A 25,611-nucleotide genomic window follows, 5' to 3' on the forward strand; every position below is an offset into this window, starting at 1 on the left:
GGAGAGAGCTGTAACTGAAAAAGAAAAGAGAGTGGTTGAAAATCTTGAGATGGTTACTGAAAGAAATGAGGTGGTACCTGAGGTATATGAGGCTGATGGGGATTTACTGGCTGACCAGGGAGAGAAAAAGGTGAGGTCGGAATCTCTGGAGATGTTGGACCATATAGGAAGTGACCCAGACTGGGTCGGGTGTGGGAGAGGGGATTACGATGATGTTGATCCTGTGCCTGAAATGCAATTGAGGAGGTCTAATAGGGATAGGAAACCACCTGCGAGGTTTACTTACCCAAACTTGGGAGTTCCTACTCACGAGCTGGTGGTTACCTCTAAAGGGTGTAAGGTGCGGTCGAGCCAACAACGTGTCCCCCTTAGAGGTCACAGCAATGATAATTCTCATGTTTGGTGGTGTAATTCCCAAGCTCTTTGCTGGTTGTGTTGGTCCCAAATGAATACATGGCCGTGTATAGTCCCTAGAGTATAAAGTTGAAACCAGTATTTCCGGTTTGCTGTTTTAATGGTTCGCATGGGGACATGCTGTTTTAAAGTGGGGGAAGGATGTAGCCTTTTTGAAAATTCAGGGCTATAAAGAAAATATACACTGGCAAAATTGTGAGTTTTATATTTGTATTATTTATTTAATTTAATTTTTTTTATAAGAACAGAAAAATGTTTGTTTAAAAGTTTTTTCAATGGAAGCTTTGTAACAAGTGTGTATGTTTAAGTAAAAAAGAAAAAATATATGGAAATGGTATGCGTCTGCTCTTGGCCAATGAGAGGAGGTGCTACGGAAAAAGATAAGAGTTCGCTCACCGGAGAGGGAGAGGATGAGCGGAGAAGGGGAGAAGAGTGCATGATCATTTGTTGGACGAGCATTAATTTGGACCGAAACTAATACCTCTCTGTGCTGTCCAAACTGAATGGTTTACCAGTTTCGTTACGAAATTTCGACGAAGAGCGGAGGACTTGTTCGGGGCTCATGGTGGAAATTGACCCAAGGCCTAACGGAGGACTGATTCATCGAGCATCGTCGATTTGAGATTGCTCCATTCTGATTTTTTTTTGTTTCGATTTGAAGACAATTATTCGGGACCTTGGACTGCCTTCGCACATTACACGGGTGTGCACGCAGATGAGTGAGTACAGTGGGACTGAGATCTGTTGAATCTCAAATCGTTTGGAGGAAAAGTGCACCAACGGTTCATGGCAATTTCAAATGCACTGGTTTAGAGACTAAGTTTGCGGGTTCTCACATTTATTATTGAGGTATTGAGTGTTTTATATCTGTTTTGATGCATGTGAACAAGATTTGTAATGAAGGAACTGATTATCAAAGACTCGGTTTAGGGAAACGAATACTTTAAGAGTCATTTGATTACTACTGAGTCAATTTAAGAGTCATTTGATTACTACTGAGTCAATTTAAGAGTCATTTGATTATATTTAAGGACATTTTAATTATTTTGTTATTTTGGTTTTCGAAGGAGTACATTCAAGAGTCATTATGTTCATATAAGTATAAATTGATATTAATAAGAGTAATTTGCTTGTATTTTTTGGTCTGACTATTTTAAGTCACTGAAGTAGACTACTTAGTTTTGGGTCACTTAAAGTGTGGCACTATTTAAATGTGGTAACCTTGTATTGCATTGTGGGTTTCCCTGAACCATTCAAGATTCCATCACTGTGTAAGTGAATTATTTTGTAGTTTCATATTCTTACCATTAATTTTTTTTTGTTTGTTTTTGTTTATTTTTGTTTTGTTTTGGGGATTATTAAATAAACCTCAGGGTTTATTATAACGTTCCTATGGTCGTCAACCTGTTTTTTTTATTCTCAACCACCTGAGAATATAGGTTTATTAATTGGAGGCACCGTGCTTTATAACAAATTATTCTTGTAGCTATCTATCCATTCTTCAAGGGAAAGACCAGACCTTACACGTTACTACTGCTGGGATACCAGGGCTCCTTTAATAGTATTGTACGAGTGTACCCGGCTGGGGAGGGTTACATGAGGAATACTAAAGAGGTGTGGGCACAACTCCAAAAAATGGATGAGGTACCGCATCAAAAAGACCTGAGTTATGCGCTTAAGGGTTAATGCTCACCATATAAACTATTTAAAAAGCTGAAGAAAGTTTTAATATTTCTCTTACTCTACATAATATGCACTTAGAGTTTGTGACTAGTCAAGGTTACAGCAATAATTAACTTGAAGTGGTTTGAAACTTAAAGGCAATCCATCAGGGTTTTAATACTTTACCAAGTTTGTTAAGAAATTACCGACAGTCAGTTTGAATTGTTTCACAATATGATACCCATCAAGAAGTGTAAACAAACGTTTTCTTTCTTGTTATAGGTCTAATGAACATTGTCCCTCATAAATCTAACATGGCCTACACGGAAATATCTGTCACTATCACATACGTATTAATCAAGGTAAGTTCAAATGACATTCCCCTGAGGACATGTCACTGAGATACTTGATACTTTTAAGACCTTACAAAATGCAATATATGTGGTTAGAAAATACACATGACAACACAATTATTAAAGAATCTAGGACAAAATGTGATTACTCATTTTATTTTCAAAATTCTGTGTATTCAAGCAAGAAAATACAAAACGTTAACCTGATCATCACTTTTTCCAAGTATGCACGGTCTACAAACATAATGCACCCACATTCAAGACAAGCTTAATAAAGTCCCACATGCTCATAAAACAAAATCAGCTTCAAAGAGAGAGAAAACAAAAATGTATTTACACATAGTTTTACTTTAACTGCAGTATATACAGAATCTTTTGATCCAACAGAGTTCCCTTCATAAGTAAAGGACACAAACGGATGGGAACTTCAGAACTTTTACAAACTGTGGTTGCTCACACCACACAACATGAGTTACAAACAGCATTAAAAAGGCCACTGTATAAAATGTGACTATGTCCATACAGAATACATTTGTTCTTGAGGAAGGTGAGGGATAAGAAGTCTTCTAAAGTTTCTTGTGAACTTGTAAATTGATTGTTGAAACAGGGTCCACTCTTTCATGGACTTCTTTCATTTTTTTGAAGGGTATCTACATGAAGTTTGACAAGAAAATATTCTCAAAGTTTTAATGAAAAATCCACTTGCAAATAACTACATGTGAGATACATGTCAAATTTGGCACACATACTCAAAATAAAGCATGGGTTCATTTGTTGAATCATTTGATGTCCATATGCAATTGTGAGCTAATTTGTCTTATGAATGTACACATCAGCCATACAAAGAGGTGAACTGTCAAACAGTCAACTGCTCTGAGCGATACTTTTTACACAGTCCCATAAAGATCTGTTTCCATGGCTACAGAACTATGAGAAAAGCAAACATTAGGGTTGCTCAATTTTGTATCGTAACCCAAATGCAAACAACTTTTGAGATTTTCCTTGGGAGGCAGGAGAGTATTCCATATAAATATTATAGACAGTGGGTATACAGTGATACTTTTATCTAGAAATGAACAATTAATTATCTTGGAATTATTCATTTAAACATTGCATTTCAAGTTATTCTGAAGACATTTCTGGTCCCAAAGGAACAAAATGTACTTTCAAATTATAGTCAGAAAAGGTGGAGGTCAAGTATAAAATTCAACACATTTTTCACATTAATCTACAAACATACACGCATACAAAACATATGTACAGTACTATACATCCTATGTAGGCTCTTTGCCATGATGTTCTAATAATGTCCAGTCCTCTTCAAGACAATCAAAATATGTTGAGTGCTGGTATGGAATCGGCAGAGCTTTTATGAGCATAGGTGATTTGATCTGCATTTGTCAATGACTGTGAAATATTCAAAAGAGTAAAATCATAATAAAACTTGAAAACGAAAGGATGTGTAGTCAATTAGTTTTGGTGGCGCTTCATGTGCAGTGCCAGGTGGTCAGAGCGAGAGAAGCAGCGACTGCAGGCAACGCATTTAAAGGGTTTCGCACCGGTGTGTTTGCGGTAATGCCGCGTCAGTTCATCGGAACGGGCGAAACGCCAGTCGCATCCCTCCCAACTGCACCGGTATGGCTTCTCACCTACAAAAACCATGAACAAAAACAAACATTTTGTTAAATTATACCAATTTAGCTTTAAGAGACAATAAAAATGGTTTCTATACTGCAAAACTATATAGAATTTAAACTCAAAATATGCACTCAATGAGCATTTTATTAGGTTCACCTGTACCCTTATTCATGCGATTATCTAATCGGCCAATCGTGTTGGCAGCAGTGCATAAAATCAAGCAGATATGGATCAGGGGCTTCAGTTAATGTTCACATCAACCATCAGAATGTGGAATTTTTTTTTATCTCATTGATTTGGACCGAGGCATGATTGTTGGTGCCAGACGGGCTGGTTTGAGTATTTCTGTAACTGCTGATCTCCTGGGATTTTCACACACACAACAGCCTCGCTAGAGTATACTCTGAATGGTGCCAAAAGCAAAAAAAAAACCTCCAGTTAGCGGCAGTTCTGTGGATGGAAATGCCTTACTGATGAGAGAGGTCAGCGGAAAATTGACAGACTGGTCAGATGGGCTACAACAGCAGAAGACCAGGTCGGGCACTTTATTTGGCCCATAGTGTTTCTAATATAGTGCTCTTTGAGTGTAGATTTTCAAGATTTACGCATTTCAATGTCAAACATTTACATCAAACTGAATGGTGTAATCTTTAACAAAATTAAATAAAAAAGGTAGACATTTTAAGTTAATTAATTTATATAATTTGTAATTAATAAAGTATTTAATTTAGATTAAGGTTACACCATTACATTTGATGGAAATTTGTTAAAAAATTTAAATGCATACATCTAAATATTATTTTTTTTTTCATTTGCACACAGAATTTATTTCTTTACTAGAAATCATTCTATTTTTAAAGGATATATTACAATAGCTTGACATTTTTATTGCATCTCTTTAATTACTATTAATTTACTTTATTAAAGTGTTGAAATGAAAACAGAGTTTCTCTGTTTTGGACTTCTCGCAGACCCAGTCTTTTCAGAAAACCTCGGAAAATGAGACATGACGGGGTAGCAAAAATAATTTGATCATGAATGATCTAAAAGTAACTTTATTGTGTCTTTATCAAACTAGTGTTTTAGAATTTCAATTCAAAATATAAAAAATATAAATATATTTTTATATGTTAAAGTTAGAAATTAATTGACTGTAGTGTTAGCAACTATCCAGTTTTCTTAATGCCAAAATCCACTTGAAGGGTGATGAAGGCCATGATCAACTCTTTAGGACATGTGATAAATATTTGAAGATAATAACATAATTTGAAAAAGGTACTTTTAATTTAAAAGTGCCCCTAATCATAGTAGACCAAAGGTTTAATTTCTAAGATTTCATTTAATCCCTTTGTGTTATCTATCTATACACACACAGCAAACTTCACATAATTCGTCTGCCATTTATGTTAATCCATAGTGAGGTTTCGCCTTCCATGAAATCCAGTTGCACACAAAGTCCAGCTTGAACATGTAAGTGTGTGTGTGTGCGTGTGTGCGTGTATGTATGTCGTGACATTTTTAAATGGCAGTTATAGAGGAATTAGGCGAGTATGTGCTTGAGGTCTGGAGAGTCATACAACTCCTATGTGTAAACACAGAAGTCATTTTCATGGCGCTTAACACACACTGATAAGATCTGACATTGTAAGGTTTGTGATACTGAAAAGCCATGTTCGGTATGATTCTACTCTAGTGGCCCCGATCACACAAACATTACAAAATTCACCCCAAAATAATTATTTATACTAAAGCAATAATTATTTCATATGTGTGTGAATGGCAGAGAGCAAAAAAAATAAAAGAGACAGATAGAGAACGAAAAATAACTATCATGCTTTCAGACTAAAGTCTCAGCCTTTCTTTTGCTTATTCTATTGAGAGTTTGACTGTCAAATGTTATCAGGTCACTGTCACCCTGATTGGCTTTTTAAAGCTTGTTAAGCTCTCTTGTTATGCATGTTGTCAGAGACCTAATGCTGAATTATTATGGACAGGGTCCAAAATTAACTTTTTGCCACACCTTCCAATGTTGAGTGAATTTAAATAATGCCTGCCATGAACATTAAACATGAACAGGCAATGAGAATGTATTTAGCATTATTTTGTAAGAAAAATGTAAGGGTGTTTCTTCAACTTTGGACACTTTAAGCATTTCTTTCTTGAAAGCATTGTTAAAATATTTTTCCACACTTTCACTAGTTATTTAATTTGTGATCTTAACTGATACTTTATTCAGCTTCGTTAAAAAGTACACTTAAAAACAATAGTCAAAATTGTTTGGCATGGTGGAAATGATGCAACAACTGTGTCGTAATTTTTTACATTTCTTTACACATTAAATATTTAAATGGTTTATGTTTATTTTATTCTTTGTTTAGATTGTCATAGTTTTAAACATGTAATCATTTGAGTGTCTGTTGCACCCCAGTGTAAATAGCATCTGCCACAGTGCAGCCGTTCCCATGGCTCAGCATCACTTTTGTGTAGATCGCATCACTGTATTACTAATATTGTAGTAACCATGTTTATTGGCAGAAACCATAGTTTTAATACAATTAACAATGGTATTGTTAGTACAGTAATATGGGGTAATATAGTTACCATGTTTACTGTACATTTTCTAAAAATACCATGGTGAAACCATTTTTTCTAAGGTATGGTTAAGGTTAGGTTTAGGGTTAATGTGCTGTGACTCTAAATAAACACAATAAACACACTTCAGTGATTCCCATACTGTATGTTTGTTTTTAAATATGGGTGAAAATAGTATCTGACACTATTTGCACCAGGGTGCATTTAGTATCTTCCATTATTTACGCCAGGGTTTGGATACAAATAATATCTGCCTCTATTTTCACTGGGGTGTAAAATAGCATATACGATTGTTTGCACCATGGTGCAAATAGCATCTGCCAATTTTTAATCATGATTAATCACATAATTTTTTCGTAGTTAATCACGAATAATAAAAATGGCTGAAATTTGACAACCTATAAACTTCCTTTCCTTTCAAAATGCATTTATATACATCTTAGGAAAGATAACAAAACCATATGTGGTAATATAATGGTTCATTAACATTTTACAAACAAAGCCTTCCACAGTATAAAGATAGAAATGCACTAAAATAGCACCAATTCAAGTAACATTAAACATTTCTTAAAGTGTAATTGGGAAATATTCATAAACTCTCATCCTCCACAATATTAATCTGCTGGTAGACTGTGGCTATCTGCTTTCCTATATCATGAAGCTGCATTCATGATTCATGTCAGGGCGTCGCTTTGAACTCCACATGGAAATCGCTTGCAGACATAACGTCTCATTCTGCGTTTTGGTTATAGTTAAGACTTGATGTGCTTCTGTGGTAATTAAAATGCACCTTACATAGAATGAAAAACACTTGCTTTCTATAACATGTTCCATTTTGGCTTGTTTTTACATCAAATAGCATTAAGAGGTCATTTTTTCATCACTTTATCACCGATACTGAATCACTGCTGTGTGTGTTTGTGGTGTGTGCGTCAGTGTAATGACTCCGGGTGGACACATCGCAAAGGTTCCGCCCTCAAACCAGTGTTTATGCAGGTTTATGCTGTATTAAAGGTAAATGTGGTAATCACAATTAAGTAAAATTATCTATTAATGCATGTAATTAAAGTTTAACTTGTTAATTTTTCTTAATCGTGATTCATTCTGATAGCTCTTTAAATATAAATCAATCCCAGAAGCATGAAATGGCCCAAGTTGAAGAAACACCCATATATTTTTGTTCTAATGACAATGGAATAATTTAGTTTTGTTATTAGCATTTTTGTTTCCTAGCATTTTAGTGACATACATTAGTGCATGTCACTATGTAATTTGCAGCATCATTTACAAGCTTCCATTTCTCGGAAAAGTTGCACTTGTCAAAAATGTGTAGAAGATGCATCACGATTTTGATCCCATCACATTCAGTTTTTTTTAGTGGCTTAATGCAAGGAATAGTCAGCACATGGATTTCTGGTGAAATAAAAATGGTAAATTGTCAATTAGAAGTGTCACTAGTCATTACAGATATTTACATTTTTCTAGATGGTTTTGTGTCACTCACGTCACACAGTAAGTGTCAAACAATTGTTCTTACAATTCAATTTAAACTATTTGTGTTGTTGCAGTTCTTTTTAAAATTTACCGGTCACTAGCAAGTAACTTATTTATGGAAAATACATTATTTTGCACCTTACAGCTGTTAATTTGGATTCTGATTATAAGCCAATAAACATTTGATTTCTATAAGAGAAATAGTACCACATAACATCAAACAGCAATATTTGCTGCTTTAAAATATCAGTTCGGTCCACTAACTATATCTTTATCAACTGTATATGTAGCTTTTGTGTAACGTGAGGCGGTGACCTCCAATATGGGAAATAACTGACAAGAGAACAAATTTGAGCTCAGAGGCTGTTTGGACAGTGCTGAAAATGATTGATTTAACAATTTCAATTTCATATACATGAAACAAGAATTGAAAAGGAGGCAAACAAATGTACTCTTAACAAGTTGACAATAGACACCAACAGCTAAGGGTTTTGAACAATCTACTGCTCAGCTAGCAAACACTTTAGCTTCTGGAATCTGTGTGTAAGGGCCAGCAAGCTCCAACAATTGAGTGATGATATTTGGTTAGCTGGCAGTTGTGCAACAGCTAATCTGTTATCGCTAAAGCATTTTACTGCATGCACACACACACACACACACACACACACACACACACACACACACACACACACACACACACACACACACACACACATACACATATGCACCACAACTATTATAAAAACATAAAAATGTGGAAGTTGAATATTTCTAACATTATAAGCAATGTTCTATAGAGATTCATTATTAGCCTTATTTAATTTAAGTAATTTTTATGACAATCATTTGGTGACACCCAATAAGTGCCACATGAGCACCACAAATTTGCAGGGATACCCATAAAATCACCATCGTAAGAGCTTTATCAGTGGCTTCTGTTTGAGGAAGGTGGGCAACAAGTTCAATTAAAAAGATAATAGAGGACTTTCACAAACGCACCAACTGCCCTAAAAACAATTGTTCAAACAAATCATCATGACTATGGTTAAAGCCATTTAGATAGCCGGTACAATATATTCACATTAGTAAATGAACAACGAACAATGCTTTTACCGAATGTATTAATTGGTTATTGGTTAATGTTAATTCCTACATATAATGTACAAATACAATTTTCAACATTTAATATTTTATACGTTAATGCTACATAATGCATTATGAACTTTTATATCACATGGCTGTTGAATGCATGATTCTGATTGGTTGCCAGACATTCTAAGGTGAGCAATTATTTTTCAGTAAATGCACAGCTATGAAGTATCTCCATAACGGTTCCATATCACTTATTAATTATTTCAAAGTGCTGAACAGGCTACAATAGCAAATGAACCAAATTAAACAAAGACATTGGGAAAGTAAATAAGACAAGAATGACAATGTCTATAATATCCACAACATATTTTTAGGCTACGTCCACAATAATCTAGATATATTACATTTTTTCAAAACGCTTGCCGTCCACACTGCCATTTTCAAGAGTTTTCCAAAAGTTTCTCGTTCACACTGAAACATATGAAAATACTTAAATCCCCTTACTTTGCAAGCTAAAAATTTCTGTTCCATGTACGGGCTGAAATGCAATTGAGTTTCGCTGTACGAAGTAACATTTATTTTTAACAATGCTCTCAAAGTGAATAACACAGGGCCTGTTTACACTTGGCCACTTAGCTATAGCTATCTGATCATGAAAAGACCAGGTTTAAATGCCCTCCAAAACACATTCGAGACGGATTACAATCCGAGCGCTAAAACAACTTCAGGAAGTGGTTTGAGATACATTCCAGATGAAACTGGTCAAGTCTAAATGCATCTGGCTGTTTAAGCCACATATGTAAACTTTAGCCCGCCCAAACAGCACTATGTCAGCATAGGAAAAATGTGAAACATTTCAGTCACCGAATATTTGCATTGTGCTTGCATTGCGCAGAAAATAATAACAAAGAAAGAGACGAATGCATGTTGTTTGAGAGACAGAAATGTTTTCCTCATTAATTTGATACAGATCACTGATGAAACTGAAACGAAATACTGACATGAGCACAGCTGACATGAATGACGCGTCTTAATTACGGGAAGACCTGTGAGGACAATACAAAGCACGCCCATACACAGACACACAAGCGCAGGGTAAATTCATATGAAATCAAATAATAAAGCACATCTTTTAAATTCACTGCCCAGAATTAGTGTAATCACAGAAGTGAACTCCGTTTTATTTGCATATAGCATGGTAATTGCAGATGACAGTGAAAAAATGAACTGTTTTAATGTAAGTGATAATTTGAAGATCTACGTATTGTGCAATTTAAGCTCATAATTCACTCTGGACTTTATTCCCTGCTATTTTGAGTAGTGTTGGATGCATATCCATTGCAATATCCATTCTTTAATCCAAGTCCAATGAATAACCGAATATTACAAACTGTGCAGATCCCAAATTGTAATGGCAGATGCTGATTGTACCCAAGTTTAAAAATTAACATACAGTATAGGGCAATCACTGCAGAATGTTCATTGTGTTTGTATGTGTATGTTGTATTTGGAGCAGGGGTGGAAAGAGTACTGAAAAATCATATTCCATACACTGATCACCATTTTAAATCATTATATATGAAACAATTACATTAAAATCAGTTTATGTGTAGGGTCTAAATTTCCCTTAATGCCGACAGAGAGTTCTTGTATAAAACATGTTCAAACAATGCAAGGAATGCAAAAAAAATACTAAATGGGCAGGATCACTTGGCACGTCATGTCCTAACCAATAGAGGAGGTACAGCAGGCATGGCAAAAGTTGTTTGGTACAGGGGCTACATCATGCTTAAAGGAATAGTTCACCCAAAAAAATTTAAATTCTCTCATAATTTACTCACTCTCATGCCATCCTGGATGTGTATGACTTTATTTCTTCTGCAGAACACAAATTAAGATTTTAGAAGAATATCTCAGCTCTTTTGGTCCAGACAATGAAAGTAAATCAGTGCTAAAATATCGAAGCTCCACAAATCACATAAATCAGCATAAACGTAGTCTAATCCATGTGCCTCCAGTGGTTTAATCCATGTCTTCAGAAGTGATATGAGAGATGTGGTGAGAAACAGATCAATATTTAATACCTTTTTTACTATTAATCCCTCCCTCTTTTTGAGATACAATGTTCCACAATGATTTAGTTCTTGTATCTTTAAGCCAGCAGTAGTTGTGTTCTCATTCATGATGCACAATTTTCTGAAGTTTGTGGCTGGTGGAATATTCTGCTGAAGTATTGCTCAACAAATGTTGAAACTTTTCTATCTTTAGAAAGGCTGAGCATAATTATACATTATTTTATCATCTCTACTTTCCTGTTAATTTATCATACCAATTAACACAATCTCTACATCAGGGGTCAGTATTATTAAAAAACATAAAAAAATATTTTTAACAAATATTATTATGAAAAATGTCACTGTTTTATTCTATTACATTAATACTTTTAAAGCTACTCAAGTTATTCAGCCAAAAGCAGTGAGTGGTTTTCTTGTTTCCTTGTTAATGTTGTTTGATTAATAGCCTTTATATGACATAGCCTATACTAGACAGTGCTCAATTCTGTTACATGTACATTTAAAGTCCGACATTTTGATGCGAATACGCTTTTTGTCTAAAGTTCGATTTAGACATAAACGACTGCGTTTACATTTAATTCTCACCAAGACGGGCATTGGTGGAATTATAAAGTGTATTTGACCATTTAGGTGCGTAATCGCATTAAATATTAGCTGCCTGCCAATCAAACAACACGCAGCTACAGATGTCAGGAAATAAAAAGTAAATCTTTTATATTTCATCTAGATCAATTAACCAGTGGTGCTCTTGCTAGAGTGATTGATGTAATGAACACCGCTGTTCTAGATGTAAAACATAGGCTAAATATAGAAAACTACTCAAAAGTTTGATCGAGGACATCTCTCTTTTTTCCGATAAACATCTAGATAATTTTATCGCTCAGCCCTATATAACACTGCATTAATCTCTCACAGCAGCCCAATAATCTCAGTGATAGATAGTGAAATTACTGGCTACATTATAGACAGAGAATCTAGTAAACAGAAATATGAAATTTACCTCAATATGTTTCTTCAAAGAAAAGCTAAGTTTGTTGGTTTTAATACAAGGCGAGGCTGTAACTTTGGAATACAATATTTTCTGAAACAATCCTAAGAATCATGTGTAGATATGCTCCACCAAACTTTTAGAGCATAAACATAACCACATAAATGTTGCTAACTGTTTAGATTATTACTTGGAAGTGTGAAGGGGATGCAACTCAAAGGGTCATTCTAAATGAAGGGTAGAAAATTATTATTATTAATATTTTCACGAAGTGCTCTTCCATAAGATTGTTAGCGAAGGGTACATTCATACAGTAATGCCATGCTCCCTTCAAGGTGCCCATGTCTAGAGTTTTGTCCTTCAGAGTGAGTAGAGCATAGAGATGATCACTTTGATTGGAATTTTTCATTAGATTTCAAAGCTAACAAGTTTTGCAGGCTTATAGTTAATTACTTTAGAGAGCACAGTTAGTACATCTTGACATACTTTTCTTGATTGGCTCCTCTTCTTGATCTCCTGACTAGAACATATAATTCCTGGAGACATCAAAGTTACATGTGTAATCAACCTGTTCTACCATTCATCTAATGTCAGTACAGGATATTCTAGACTTCTTAAACAGTTTGACAGCTTTCAGTGTGGTTGGCTCATTCCCAACACACAATATCTTTTGAAAAAGTGCTCAGAGCCATGTCCACCTAAGGAATGACAACCTGACCTGAGTCAATATAAACATAGTATGCTGATGGATAGAGGGGTCAAAAGGCAAGTGGATTTGTAGGATGCATGCATGACTCAAACATAGTTTCATCAATGCTAATAATGTACTGCTGCAACGTATGCTCAATTTCCCAATGTACCATATGGAAACATTCCTTTCATATTAGTTTAAAAAGAGTTACGAAGATACCTCTAAGGCATCATTGAGTGAGAGTACAAAAAGAATAATACCTGAGGCTAAAGGGAATCCTTTTGCACTCTCTGTGACCACCCAAAATGGAAATAAAAAGAGAAAGGAAGAGGTAAATGGGCGGAAAAGATGCGTTTATTAGCTTAACATCATGTGAAAAAAAATGATGTCCTGCTAGAGAGTTGGGAGGGAAGATTTTAGTTTTTAACTCTAAAGTGTGGTGGGATTGATATGGGTTTCATCTTATGCCGAGCTGTACGTACTGAAACTTCCGAGCTCTTTTCTCTTGGTGGTATACCCCCTCCCCCACACAGAAGAAGCAGGAGGAACAGGTTTTTCTCTGCCACTTGGCAATATACCCCTCGGGAAAGCATGCAGGGCTTGTACAGGCATGCATACACATTGTGTATAAACGCATGAAAAGAAAGTCAATTAATCTCTCCCTCCGCCCTGTTCTCTGTCTTCCTACATCTCTCTTGTCCCTAGGTTATCATCTTGGTGCAAGCTGTTGCTGGATTTGTAACCTTTATGTTGATGGTACATTGCATCTGGTTTAGCAGTTAAAACTACTTCTAACTTCAAGTGTGACTTCGGTCTCTTACCTGTATGAGTCCTTTGGTGTGCTTTCAAGTGAGAGCTCTTTGTGTAAACTTTGGTGCATCCTGGAACAGAGAAAAATAATGCCAGATAATTGCTCAAAAATGTCACTGAAAATATCTGCACACTTTTAAAATATAATCCACAATTATTTACTACTGTTTTTCTCAATTCTGGCCCTGTAGTCGACACCAGCACTGATTTTGTTGGATGTTTCCTCCAACTTTCACACCTGAACCTACTGTTTAGCGCTCATTAGTAGAGACTCTAAGACCTGAAATGGGTGTACCAGAAAAGGGACACTAAAATGTGCCATGATAGAGAAACACTGATCTACATCCAGATTACTTATACCTACTTGTGTAAAGCCACATTGCTGCAATGTTTAGTTCCAACCCTGTTCGAAAACACCAGGCTGATTAGTTGATTCAGTTGTGTCTAATTAGTGTTGGAATCGAACTCTGCTGGATCAGGAATGAGTAACCATGTTCTACATGAATGGCACACTAACCTGGGAAGTCACAGTGATGGATCCGTCTCTTCTCCAGCTCAGGGTTGTTCCGTCGGTTGTATCTGGGCCCCGTGAGTATGCCCTGACCATGGGCCATTAGCATGGAATGAGAGGTCATCTGTCCAACCTTCATTCCAATTCTAGACTGGTACGACGGGGGAACAGTGGTAATAAGCTCTGCCTGGTTCTCAGGACTGCCGGGCTGGGAGTTGGGGGGTGATGGAGGCAAACTATGGGGCTGGGGAGAAGTGTAGAAAGGTTCGGGCATGACAAACTCTCCAAAATGCGTTGTCAAAGCTACATTGTTCAGGTTTAGCATCGTCCTGCCCGAGGTACCAACTCCATTTATAGCCTGACTCTGGGAGAAGGTCATTGTGGTTAGGTCGCTACTACTGACAGGCATCTGATAGACTGCCGGCTGCTGGGGGCCAATGTGGAGCTCGTCTGTGACAGTCATGTCAGGTTTGATGAAAAGGCTGTTGACTGTCTGGGGTACGCTGAAGACTGAGGTAAATTCGGGGAGCGCCTGAATTCCGCAGGGTTCATCCACCCCTGGCTCGGATTTGATCTGATGTACTGGAGGTTTGTTTGGTCGGTAAAGGCCTGTGCGAAGGTGAGTAGTATTAGGCAGGATAACATTGATGTTGAGACTATAAGGGGCAGGTTTCTCATCTGCAAAATATTCATCCACCACTGAGGCACTTTCCCGGCGATATTTCTTATCGGTTATGTTTGGGGTAAGCAGTGGGGCACTTTGGGGTAAATATTTATCCATTTCCATCAGTGTCTGAAACAAACAGAAGATAAGGTTGAGTTGTCTGGAACACCTCTTAGTTCAAAGCTCTGAGGGGAGATTTCACTAAACATTTGCGGCACTTTTGCGTGTGGCATTTATGTACAAAAATCTGTATCTTATACACTAGCCACCCACAATCTAGTTGAAGCAGGAGCAATCAGTGCTGAAATAGTGCTATGTCTTGAGTATATAAATTAAGTCACTTTCATTCCTTTCTGTGCAAACATACCTCCTATGTACACTCACTGAGCACTTTATTAGGAAGATCTGTGCACCTACATATTCATGCGATTATTTAATCAGTCAATCGCGTGGCATGATTGTTGGTGCCAGACGGGCTGTTTGTGTATTTCAGTAACTGCTGATCTCTTCGGATTTTCATCCAAAACAGTCTCTAGAATTTACTCATAGTGGTGCCAAAAACATAAAACATCCAGTGAGTGGCAGTTTTGCGGACAGAAATGCCTTGTTGATGAGAGAGGTCAACAGAGAATGGCCAGACTGTTTCGTGCTGATCGAAAGGCTATGGTTACTTAGATAACCATTCTGTACAATTGTAATGAGCAGAATAGCATCTCAGAATGCACAACATGTCGAATCTTGAGGCAGATGGGCTACAACAGCAGAAGACCACATTGGGCAATTTATTAGGACTTTAGTGTTCCTAATAAAGTGCTCAGTGAATGTAAATTATGCAGATTATAGATATAGCTTCTTTCACAAAACTTATGCAATTTGCCCAGCACAAAAAACAATGTGCTATTACTGCCCAAGAAATAATAATAAACTTTTATTAAAAAAAGATATCTGTGAACATTTTTGAATTGATTATGGCAGCAGTAAGTATTCAAATAATGATCAAATGATAGAGAAGAGCATTATAACTTGGCATATATTCAGATGTGTGTTGAAGTGCACTTTAGGCATGTTAAAGAAATGAGCTATGTTCATGGTGGTCTGCTGCACTCTCCACTTTATAGCGCTTGGAACCGACCCGCAAGTTTGAACTGCTCTGAGCAAATTGCGTTCAGAACAGATTTTTTGGGTGCGTTTGAGACGTTGCCTGATCTGCATAAGTCCCTTAGTGAATCAGGTGCTAAACCTGTGCAGACGGCACATGCAAATAAAATGGCACTCTCACCAGGTGCAGTTCATTCTTAAACCTGATAGAAGCCGAACTTTTTTCTCCTGGATAAACTAAAGCACCCTAGGCAAACGAAGCCAGTGTTTATACTCTGTGCAACTTCGTTTTAAAAGTAGTTTGTTGAGGGTGATGTCACGGAAGGCTGTCAACTCTCTGCCGGACTACACATCAGTCTGTTATCCATTTTAACAATAGTTAAAGGATTTTAATCCTCAGCTGGCACGCACAGCTATAAATAAAAATTATCACATCGAAACCACACCTAAAATTTGTTTTAACCAATCAACAATGCTCTTCGACCAGCCTTTAGTGAATTCCCCCTGAAATGAACTACATCAAACAGCTTTAATTCAGTTTTGGTTTAAGGTCATGACACTTAGTTAAGCTTTGTGCATGTCTTTGTAATTGGTGGAGGAAACTTTTTTTTCCCAGAGAATCTCAATTATTACCCCAAAATACTGTATTGATGTTCTCAGATTTTCAGGAGAAAAAGAAAATGGGGACCAAGTGTGTGAGAAGATAAAATGTGCAGCATTTTGCCAACAAACTATTATTTCTATTCGATCAAAATGCAAACTTAGAACTAGCTAAGAAATGTATAACTTTTTTAAATGATAAGGATGTGTGTATAGATGCTGTGTACAATTAGACTGTAAGATTTTCATGTAATGATACACTGGAACCAAGGACCACTCTTCCCTGACATACGTTTTTGATGTGTCTTTGCTGTATACAACTTTTATGGCTCTACGATGAAGTAAAGCAGGTATTTTAGCATTTTTGTGCAAAGCACCAAAGTCCAAAAAAGATGAATATGAAAGAATATACTGAAAGATTGCAATAAATCAGTTTTTAATCACAACACACTAATGCATAAATCATTGCAGTATTATTATACTGCAACATCGATATCAATATAATGTTTTTCTGCCAGATTCCTGCTGTTTTCTTTGTAATTGTAATAGTTGGTGTCACACAGAGATGTTTGTTCTGCCCTTTTACCCTTTAAACGTTGAGAGAGAAGATTTGGGAGACTGGCATGAATATACTACTTTATTGTCTTTTAGAATTAACTTTTTAAGAGTTAATTTGTGATTTAAGTGTCTATTAAAGCCTAGTTCACACAAATCCAAGCTCTACAGAACACCTCTGCACAGTGCTCCACTGCATCACAGGGTAAATAGACACCTCATAGGTTTGGAGACCATGAGGGCCTGGAACACAAAGCAAAACCAAAACAGTGAAATGCGATCGCAAGAGGAGATATGGGTACAAACAATGTACAAATATAGAATTAAAAAAAAAGAGTGCAACCTGGAGAGCCTTTCAGGTGCAGTGGTGCCATAAAATCTAGAGACTGTTAAATGAGGGCATTTTTGTAAAAATAAAGAGCTAGATTTACCAAACTAGTCAGTTGGCAAGTCAAATGTCTGATTATGAAATGGTTAGTACATGCAAAAACCTGAACAACCAAAATAGCAATTTCTTGGACAAAATGGAGGTAAGGCTTGAAGTGAAAAGAGTCTGTAATGATTGTAACATTTGCAGTCAATACATTTGAGAATAAACTTTTTAAAAGCATTGCCAAGTCCAGCTGTCTAAAGAGCCAGCTATGTTAACAAATAGGCATGCATTGTCGAAATGCATTTCCTTAGCAACCGACTGATGTGGTTTCATGTACACACTCCAAATGCCATCATCCTTTCAGGTAACTCATACTCTAACATGTGAGTTCATGTTCTCTCAAGGGGAATACAATCAATGCTGACTAGGGCTGCAACTAATTATTATTTTGATAGTCGACTATTATAGAACGATTATTAGACTTTTCTGTGATTATTGCTATGATTAATCATATCTCTTAACTGACTATTCAGGTTGTGCCCCAACTTATAAGGTTAAGAGAATCTTAAATATAAGTGTATTTTTTACTTAGTTATACTTCTGCAAATGCAGTAAAGACAAAATATACCTCAAGATCTATTCTCTAAATGCAAGTCTACAAATCTTTTATGCTGCTTCTCAGGTGAATACATCTTTTTTTATTATTTTATTTAAAAATATTTGTATTTTTAATATTATATTCAACATTTTCAGATTACAATTTTTCTTCTGCTAATAGCTGCTGTTGTTTTAAAGGAGTTTTAGATATTATTTTTGAAAAACAAATAAAAATCGTATTTTATTTGCAGTTTATAATGGGGCAAAGACTACCCTCTCTCACCTTTTTGTTCTCTTCAATCCATCTTTTACTCTCAAAAAAAAAACAACAAAAAACTCTAATTAATAAACCTGCATATTGCCAATTTGATTCAATAAGTCATGAGCCATCACGTTATAACGCTCAACACCCAAGTTTTGCTTCAGTGGAGTGGAAGCTCCAGCTCCACTTATTCCACAATGAGAGTGCTTCTGTTTTTACTTATTTGGTATTTTTGTATAATTCCCCAATACTTTGGGATCTACATCACCTGAAGCTGTTTGGAAAGTTTGGAGTGCATCTGGACTGTGAGCTGTGTAATTCTTCCTCTCCTCATTCAGGCGTGAACTGCAGTGCTGCTCTCTCGTGTCATCATTAGAGTTTCATATGATCTCGTTAAATGAGATCAAACGGCTATTCGACAATGCAATTGTTGTCAAATCTTTTTATTATTGAAGTTGTCGTTAACATTTAGCCCTAATGCTGACACCGCAGCAGTTCATATTGCACTAGATAATGGTATTTATTACAAACTGCAAGGCTGTACAGTGGGACAGTTTTGCTTGAATTTGTGATACAAAAAATTATAATATGCAACAACAATTTTTAACAACTTCGCATGTGTGTGAAAAGTATCCTTTCTGCCTATGAGTAGCGTTTCAAGAAAGAGCATGTCCAATGTGTCTTATGTCTGCTTTAATATTGCCAAATCTCATATGCTCGATTATTAGTGGGTTGCCGTGGATTCAGTGTCAGGGTCGCAGTAATGTTCCCTCTGGCTCCAGAGTCACACATTCACAGCCGTTCCGGAAAAAGAGAGCAGCAGAAACTGATGTGATCAATAAAATGCGAGATATTATTATGTTTGCCCTCTGTGAGTTTCTAGTTGCTTGATTTCCAGAGGATGAATTTAAACAGTGGTGTTTTAGAATTAGATGCATTGAATTCAGCATGTTTCTGTGATTCAGAGAAACACATTCCTCTAATGAGCTATTCAGATATGTGGTCGATGGATATGGGTTTTTAAGAGGTCTATTCTTAAACCATTGCAATATTATGTTAATATAAAAATCATAGTAGTATAAGAGTGATTCTGTGTATATATGTTTTGTTTTTCTGTGTTCATTGATGAGAATCAATAAAAATTGTTAATCTGAAAAAATCTTAGTAGTATAGTTTTTTTTTATAATAGCATGAACTAAGCAAATACATATTCTGTGGTGGTGGAGGCAAATGCTCAGTCAAGGAAATTACGACGGTGTTGCAGCAAGACAATAAAAATATATAATTATTTCAAATAAGTCATTAAAACTGTATTGTAATTTTTTTTTTTTTTATTAAAATCATAGTGCTAGTAGAAGTAGTAAACTGTAATAGTAAATAATAAAAAGATTGTAGTTAGAAAATGTATACAAATCTTAATCATACTCTTCTATGTGCTACTAAATTGTAATTTGTGAAATTCTAATGAATTCTTTAGTTCACAAACACCAGTGCGAACACCTAAGAAAACATTAGGCAGAACACTCAATCACCATTTACTTTCATTGTGTGGGAAAAAAAGATGCAATAAAAGCAAATGGTGACTGATGCTAAATTGACCTCCTTTTTGTGTTCCAGGGAAGAAAGTTATTAAAGTTTGGAACAACATAACGATGAGTAAATGATGACAACATTTTCATTTTTGGGATGAACTATCCCTTTATTGTCTACAATACCACCTTCATCCCAATCAAGCCAGCTTTGGAAAGTTAAAACCAGGTTATTAGTGGAAAACAGCTTTTGATTTACTCTCTAGATCTGGCAAGCGTAGTGCCGCTGCACAAATGGGCCTTGTATTGTGGGGGTACTGGCAGAGAGGAGAGTGTCCTTGGTCATACCCTTAATTGGCCTTGGAGACCCAGTCCTCTAAGCACCGTGCCAGAGAGGTTCTGTTCACTGCACCTTTGTGTGAGGCGAACGAAGACTGCAGCTGAACCCTGGCCCAAGAAATGTGAGTTAATGATTGGAGAACGTTTACAACTGCTCAGTTATGTATCTCAGGGGCCGAGAATGACTGGGAGACCGGCATAAAAATAATCTTTGACATAAATAAGATGGAGTTTCCATGTTAACTGATAATACGGCTCACTTTGGAGCATTTTGCACCCAAATAATTCCACTCTCTCTTTAAGAATGCTGCCATATTTTCAGTAACATAAAGACAATCTCATTATTTGTTAGAGCACGTAAAGCCCGGAAGCTTTGCAAATTTCACAATGGACCCTATTTGAAACATGAGCAACTACAAAAATATGTGTAATCATACATAAAACTATTTATTGAATTTACCCATTCAATTCAATAGCACAATTTACATTAGAATGGATTCATGAACGTTTACAAAGAAATTTGTTTTGCTCATATTCCAAACTGTTTATTTTTGTAGCCCATTTCAGAGTGCAATTATCCAGTTAGTCCAAAGACCTCTTTCCTAATTACAACACAAACGGTCTTTCTCCTTAAATAATTGTCCTTTATGGCCAAAAGGAATGCAAAAAGATGGAGATTTGTCCACAGATCCCCATAAAACCAGTCTGATAGGCTTCTTGTCTGTTTACTGGAGCCATAACAGCACAAATCATCAGAGGGCAGCAGCGAGAGAAAATGAAACCTTTGAGACTAAAATTACGTTTTATGGCTTTGGAGAAAAAGATAACAGTTGTTTTGGCTTTTCAGGACAGTGACTAGAGAAGGAACCGTCTTGGCTGCTCTTCAAGGCAAAGGACATGACCACATGGACTTGTGTAAAATGCTGAGTGCCACTGAGGACACCAGACAGAAAATTGAACTAAATTACTGCAAGAAAGATGCATGGCACCACAAGAACTGATGACTCAGATACAGATAGAGATTTTGTTATCTTTTAATTAGATGTAACAAATCAATCATATATTAATCAATCATTAAAAATGATCTTAAAGTCAGGATGTTGTTGGTTTGCTGATTACTTTAAATGAAATTAATTTGAGATTCTTTTAAAAATTGGTTTGTCTTACTTTTCTAATTTAGATGACTCCATTTAATTATGACTCCTTTAGTAGCAAGTACATGTGATGGGACACTGAATTCCCTAAAGCACACAAGGTTAGCCATATGTCAATAAGGTAATAAAAGCCATGTGTAGGCCTAGACAGTTCCCATCCGAGTAGCCTACAACCTGCATGCTCCCTGCAGCCATATGAACCTTTGAAGAAGTGCAACCAGGTCATCAGTCATTGGCTCAACCAGTCATAAACAAGTGGTGCTGGTTGGAGTCCAAGTTGAAATCCCATACATTCTAAAAGAGCATGTTAGATTTGCCATTTGATCAAATGATATGGATTTGATCCTTAAAAACAAAAAATGTAAGATCACTGACATAATCTGTGGCATATGAATATTCTCTGTGGGAATCATTAGTTTACTGGATTTTTCACTAATACGAAACTTTAAGCATTGCATTGAAGTTGTTGGCCATTTTGTCAGTCTTGCAACAAAAAGAGAAGGCAATATTTTGCTCCATTACACTCAAATAGTTCTTACATTTTATGTAATGTTAAGGGCCTAAGCGTTGGTCTTTTCCAACAGGTCAAAGTGTCCTTGTACAGTGGATTAAAATGATCTTAAATGTGTAGTATCTGCAAAGTATACACTGCCTAATTTAGTTGTAAGAACATTACGATGTATATTTTTAGTGTAAAAACAATATTTTAAGCTTAACCTTAAAACCTCAATTTAAAAGTTAAAAAAAGAAAAAAAAAATGTCTTATGTTAAATTAGTTTATTACTAGTATGAAATACCACATGAACTATAGCCTATATATGTATATATATCACACGATTTTTACGCAAATCGTCAAGTCTGTGAAACAAGACATTCAAAGACATTTAGGTGACAATACAAACAGAAAACTGGCCCTCATGCGAAGATGTTGCACGCACACCAAAACGAGAACACTGTTAATGTGTCGTATACGGCCTTAAAGAGATGTCTTCAATATGTTATCGAAAATATTTCATTTTCATTAAACCAGAGGCGTGAAAACAAAAACCTGATATACGTGCAATAAAGCCACACATATTATATTCACTTACTTGTGCTTTCTATCAAAATACATATGTTCTAAACGATATATTGAACGTTCAGATAAAAAAATCTTTGCTTCTATGTCAAAATAAAGGCGGAAACCACAGGACGCCTTTCATACCTGCGTCATTTCAACCTGGTTTGTTGCGAGTCTCGCTACGGGCTTGACGTCCTCAAACACTGAAGAGTCCTCCGGCCCAACCGCGCTAGACATCCGCACGGGTTTCAGCTGCGTGAAAACAGCCCTTTCTTCTGTATTCGGCGCGCCAACTATGCTTGCCATTTCTATACGAAAATAACAAATATTATATCAAAATCTTATTTCTAATTACGAATACACATATACGGGATTATTGTAAACGTCCTTGCAGGTACATCCAGAGGCACGGTGTATCCAAAACCCTCCCTGTGTCACTCAGGTAGACTTACCTGTTGTAAAGTATCACATTGTGGACTCGAAGGATATGAATGACAGCATCCTCAGCCAATCCGAGCGAAGGAAAGAGGGCGTTCTCCAATCACATAGAAGGTAGGAGTATAGCTCACCTGAGAGGTGTTGAGAACAGAGGCGTTACCTTTCTCTTCCATCAAGTGCATTACACTGACTTTATCGTATTGTAAACAATTGAATTCTTGCCTATTTTATCCACAAAGGCAAAAGACGTTTTGGTCATAGGGGCATATCTGATTATTAAGTTTATAATACACATTATATATATATATATATATATATATATATATATATATATATATATATATATATAAGAATTGCACGTGAATTAGCAAATATGTTATATGTTAAAAAGACTGGCACGTTTTCTTGCAATGTTTTTCGTTCACATTTATTTATCTATCATATATATATATATATATATAATGTGTATTATAAACTTAATAATCAGATATGCCCCTATGACCAAAACGTCTTTTGCCTTTGTGGATAAAATAGGCAAGAATTCAATTGTTTACAATACGATAAAGTCAGTGTAATGCACTTGATGGAAGAGAAAGGTATATATATATATATATATATATATATATATATATATATATATATATGAACGGTTTGATGTCAGGAATTGTGAAAAACTTTGAATTGAGTTTAAATGTATTTGGCAAAATTGTATGTACTCTATACAGTGATACATAAATACATTAAGTACATACACATTTTCAAAATACATTTAAACTCAATTCAAAGTTTTTCACAATTCCTGAAATTTAATCATAGGAAAAATTCCCTTATGTCTTATGTCGGTTAGGATCACTACTTTATTTTAAGGATGTGAAATGTCAGAATAATTGTAGAGAGAATGAATTGTTTCAGGTTTTGTTTCGTTCATCACATTCCCAGTGGGTCAGAAGTTTACTTACACTTTGTTGGTATTTTGTAGCATTGCCTTAAATTGTTTAACTTGGGTCAGATGTTTTGGGGAGCCTTCCACAACCTTCTCACAATAAGTTGCGGGAATTTTGGCCCATTCCTCCAGACAGAACTGGCGTAACTGTGTAAGGTTTGTAGGCCTCCTTGCTCGCACACACTTTTTCTGTTCAGCCCACAAATTCAGATTAAGGTCGGGGCTTTGTGATGGCCACTCCAATACCTTGACTTTGTTGTCCTTATGCCATTTTGCCACAAATTTGGTAAGGGTCATTGTCCATTTGGAAGGCTCATTTGTGACCGAGCTTTAACTTCCAGGCTGATGTCTTTAGATGTTGCTTCACTATATCCACATAATTTTCCTTCCTCGTGATGCCATCTATTTTGTGAAGTGCACCAGTCTCTCCTGCAGGAAAGCACCCCCACAACATGATGCTGCCACCCCTATGCTTCATGGTTGGGATGGTGTTCTTCACCTTGCAAGCCCCACCCTTTTTCCTCCAAACATAACAATGGTCATTATGGCCAAAAAGTAAAATTTTTGTTTCATTAGACCAGTGGAGATTTCTCCAAAAAGTAAGATCTTTGTCCCCATTTGCACTTGCAAACAGTAGTCTGGCTTTTTTATGGGGGTTTCAGAGCAGTGGTTTCTTCCTTGCTGAGCAGCCTTTCAGGTTATGTCGATATAGGACTCGTTTTAATGTGGATATAGATACTTGTCTACCTAATCCCTCCAGCATCTAAACAAGTTCATTTGCTGTTGTTCTGGGATTGATTTGCACTTTTTGCACCAAAGTACGTTCATCTCTAGGAGACAGAATGCATCTCCTTCCTGAGCTGTATGATGGCTGCATGGTCCCATGGTGTTTATACTTGCGTACTATTGTTTGTATAGATGAACGTGGTACCTTCAAGCATTTGGCAATTGCTCCCTTGTGGAGGTCCACAATTGGTTTTCCGAGGTCTTGGCTGATTTCTTTGGATTTTCCCATGATGTCAAGCAAAGTGGCACTGTGTTTGAAGGTAGGCCCTAAAATACATCCACAGGAACATCTCAATTCAGTACACCTCCTATCAGAAGCTAATTGGCTAATTATCTGAAGGCTTGACATCATTTTCTGGAATTTTCCAATCTGCTTAAAGGCACAGTTAGCTTAGTGTATGTAAACTTCTGTCCCACTAGAATTGTGATATAGGTAATTAAAAGTGAAACAATCTGTCTATAAACAATTGTTGGAAGAATGACTTGTGTCATGCACAAAGTAGATGTCTTAAACAACTAGCCAAAACTTTAGTTTGCTAATATAAAATCTGTGGAGTGGTTAAAAATTTGGGTATGGAAACTTCTGACTTCAACTATATATATATATATATATATATATATATATATATATATATATATATATATATATATATATATATATAAGCACAATCACATTTATATAGATTATTTACTAAGGCTTTGATACATTGCTTAAAATGAAACATGTACAGAAGTTAGAAAAAAGGTGCCTGGGTACTACCATCCCTGGAGTCACGAGTTCTAATCCAGGGTGTGCTGAGTGACTCCAGCTAGGTTTCCTAAGAAACCAAATTGCCCGGTTTCTAGGGAGGAAAGAGTCACATGGGGTAACCCCCTCGTGGTCATGATTAGTG

The 25,611-nt window shown here is 36.2% G+C and overlaps 1 protein-coding gene across 1 annotated transcript; it reads right to left on the minus strand.

Annotated features, from left to right (window-relative positions):
* Positions 1 to 2,575: 2,575 nt before the first annotated feature.
* LOC127627302 (Krueppel-like factor 5) lies at positions 2,576 to 22,983 on the minus strand. Its single transcript, XM_052103643.1, has 4 exons — positions 22,696 to 22,983; positions 14,327 to 15,113; positions 13,821 to 13,880; positions 2,576 to 4,078 (listed from the first exon to the last, which is right to left on the minus strand). Exons 1-4 carry the CDS (start codon positions 22,855 to 22,857, stop codon positions 3,900 to 3,902), a joined length of 1,188 nt encoding a protein of 395 aa, XP_051959603.1. The 5' UTR covers positions 22,858 to 22,983; the 3' UTR covers positions 2,576 to 3,899.
* Between the last annotated feature and the right edge of the window lie 2,628 nt (positions 22,984 to 25,611).

The sequence above is a fragment of the Xyrauchen texanus genome, chromosome 34, assembly GCF_025860055.1.
Source record: "Xyrauchen texanus isolate HMW12.3.18 chromosome 34, RBS_HiC_50CHRs, whole genome shotgun sequence".
NCBI classification, from domain to species: Eukaryota; Metazoa; Chordata; class Actinopteri; order Cypriniformes; family Catostomidae; genus Xyrauchen; species Xyrauchen texanus.

Coding starts and splice junctions, on each gene's coding strand:
- LOC127627302 (XM_052103643.1), bottom strand. CDS start 22,857: ATGGCAAGCATAGTTGGCGCGCCGAATACAGAAGAAAGGGCTGTTTTC. Junction 13,881..14,326: donor CCATCACTGTGACTTCCCAG/GTTAGTGTGCCA, acceptor TCTCTGTTCCAG/GATGCACCAAAGTTTACACA. Junction 4,079..13,820: donor ACACCAAAGGACTCATACAG/GTAAGAGACCGA, acceptor TGGTTTTTGTAG/GTGAGAAGCCATACCGGTGC.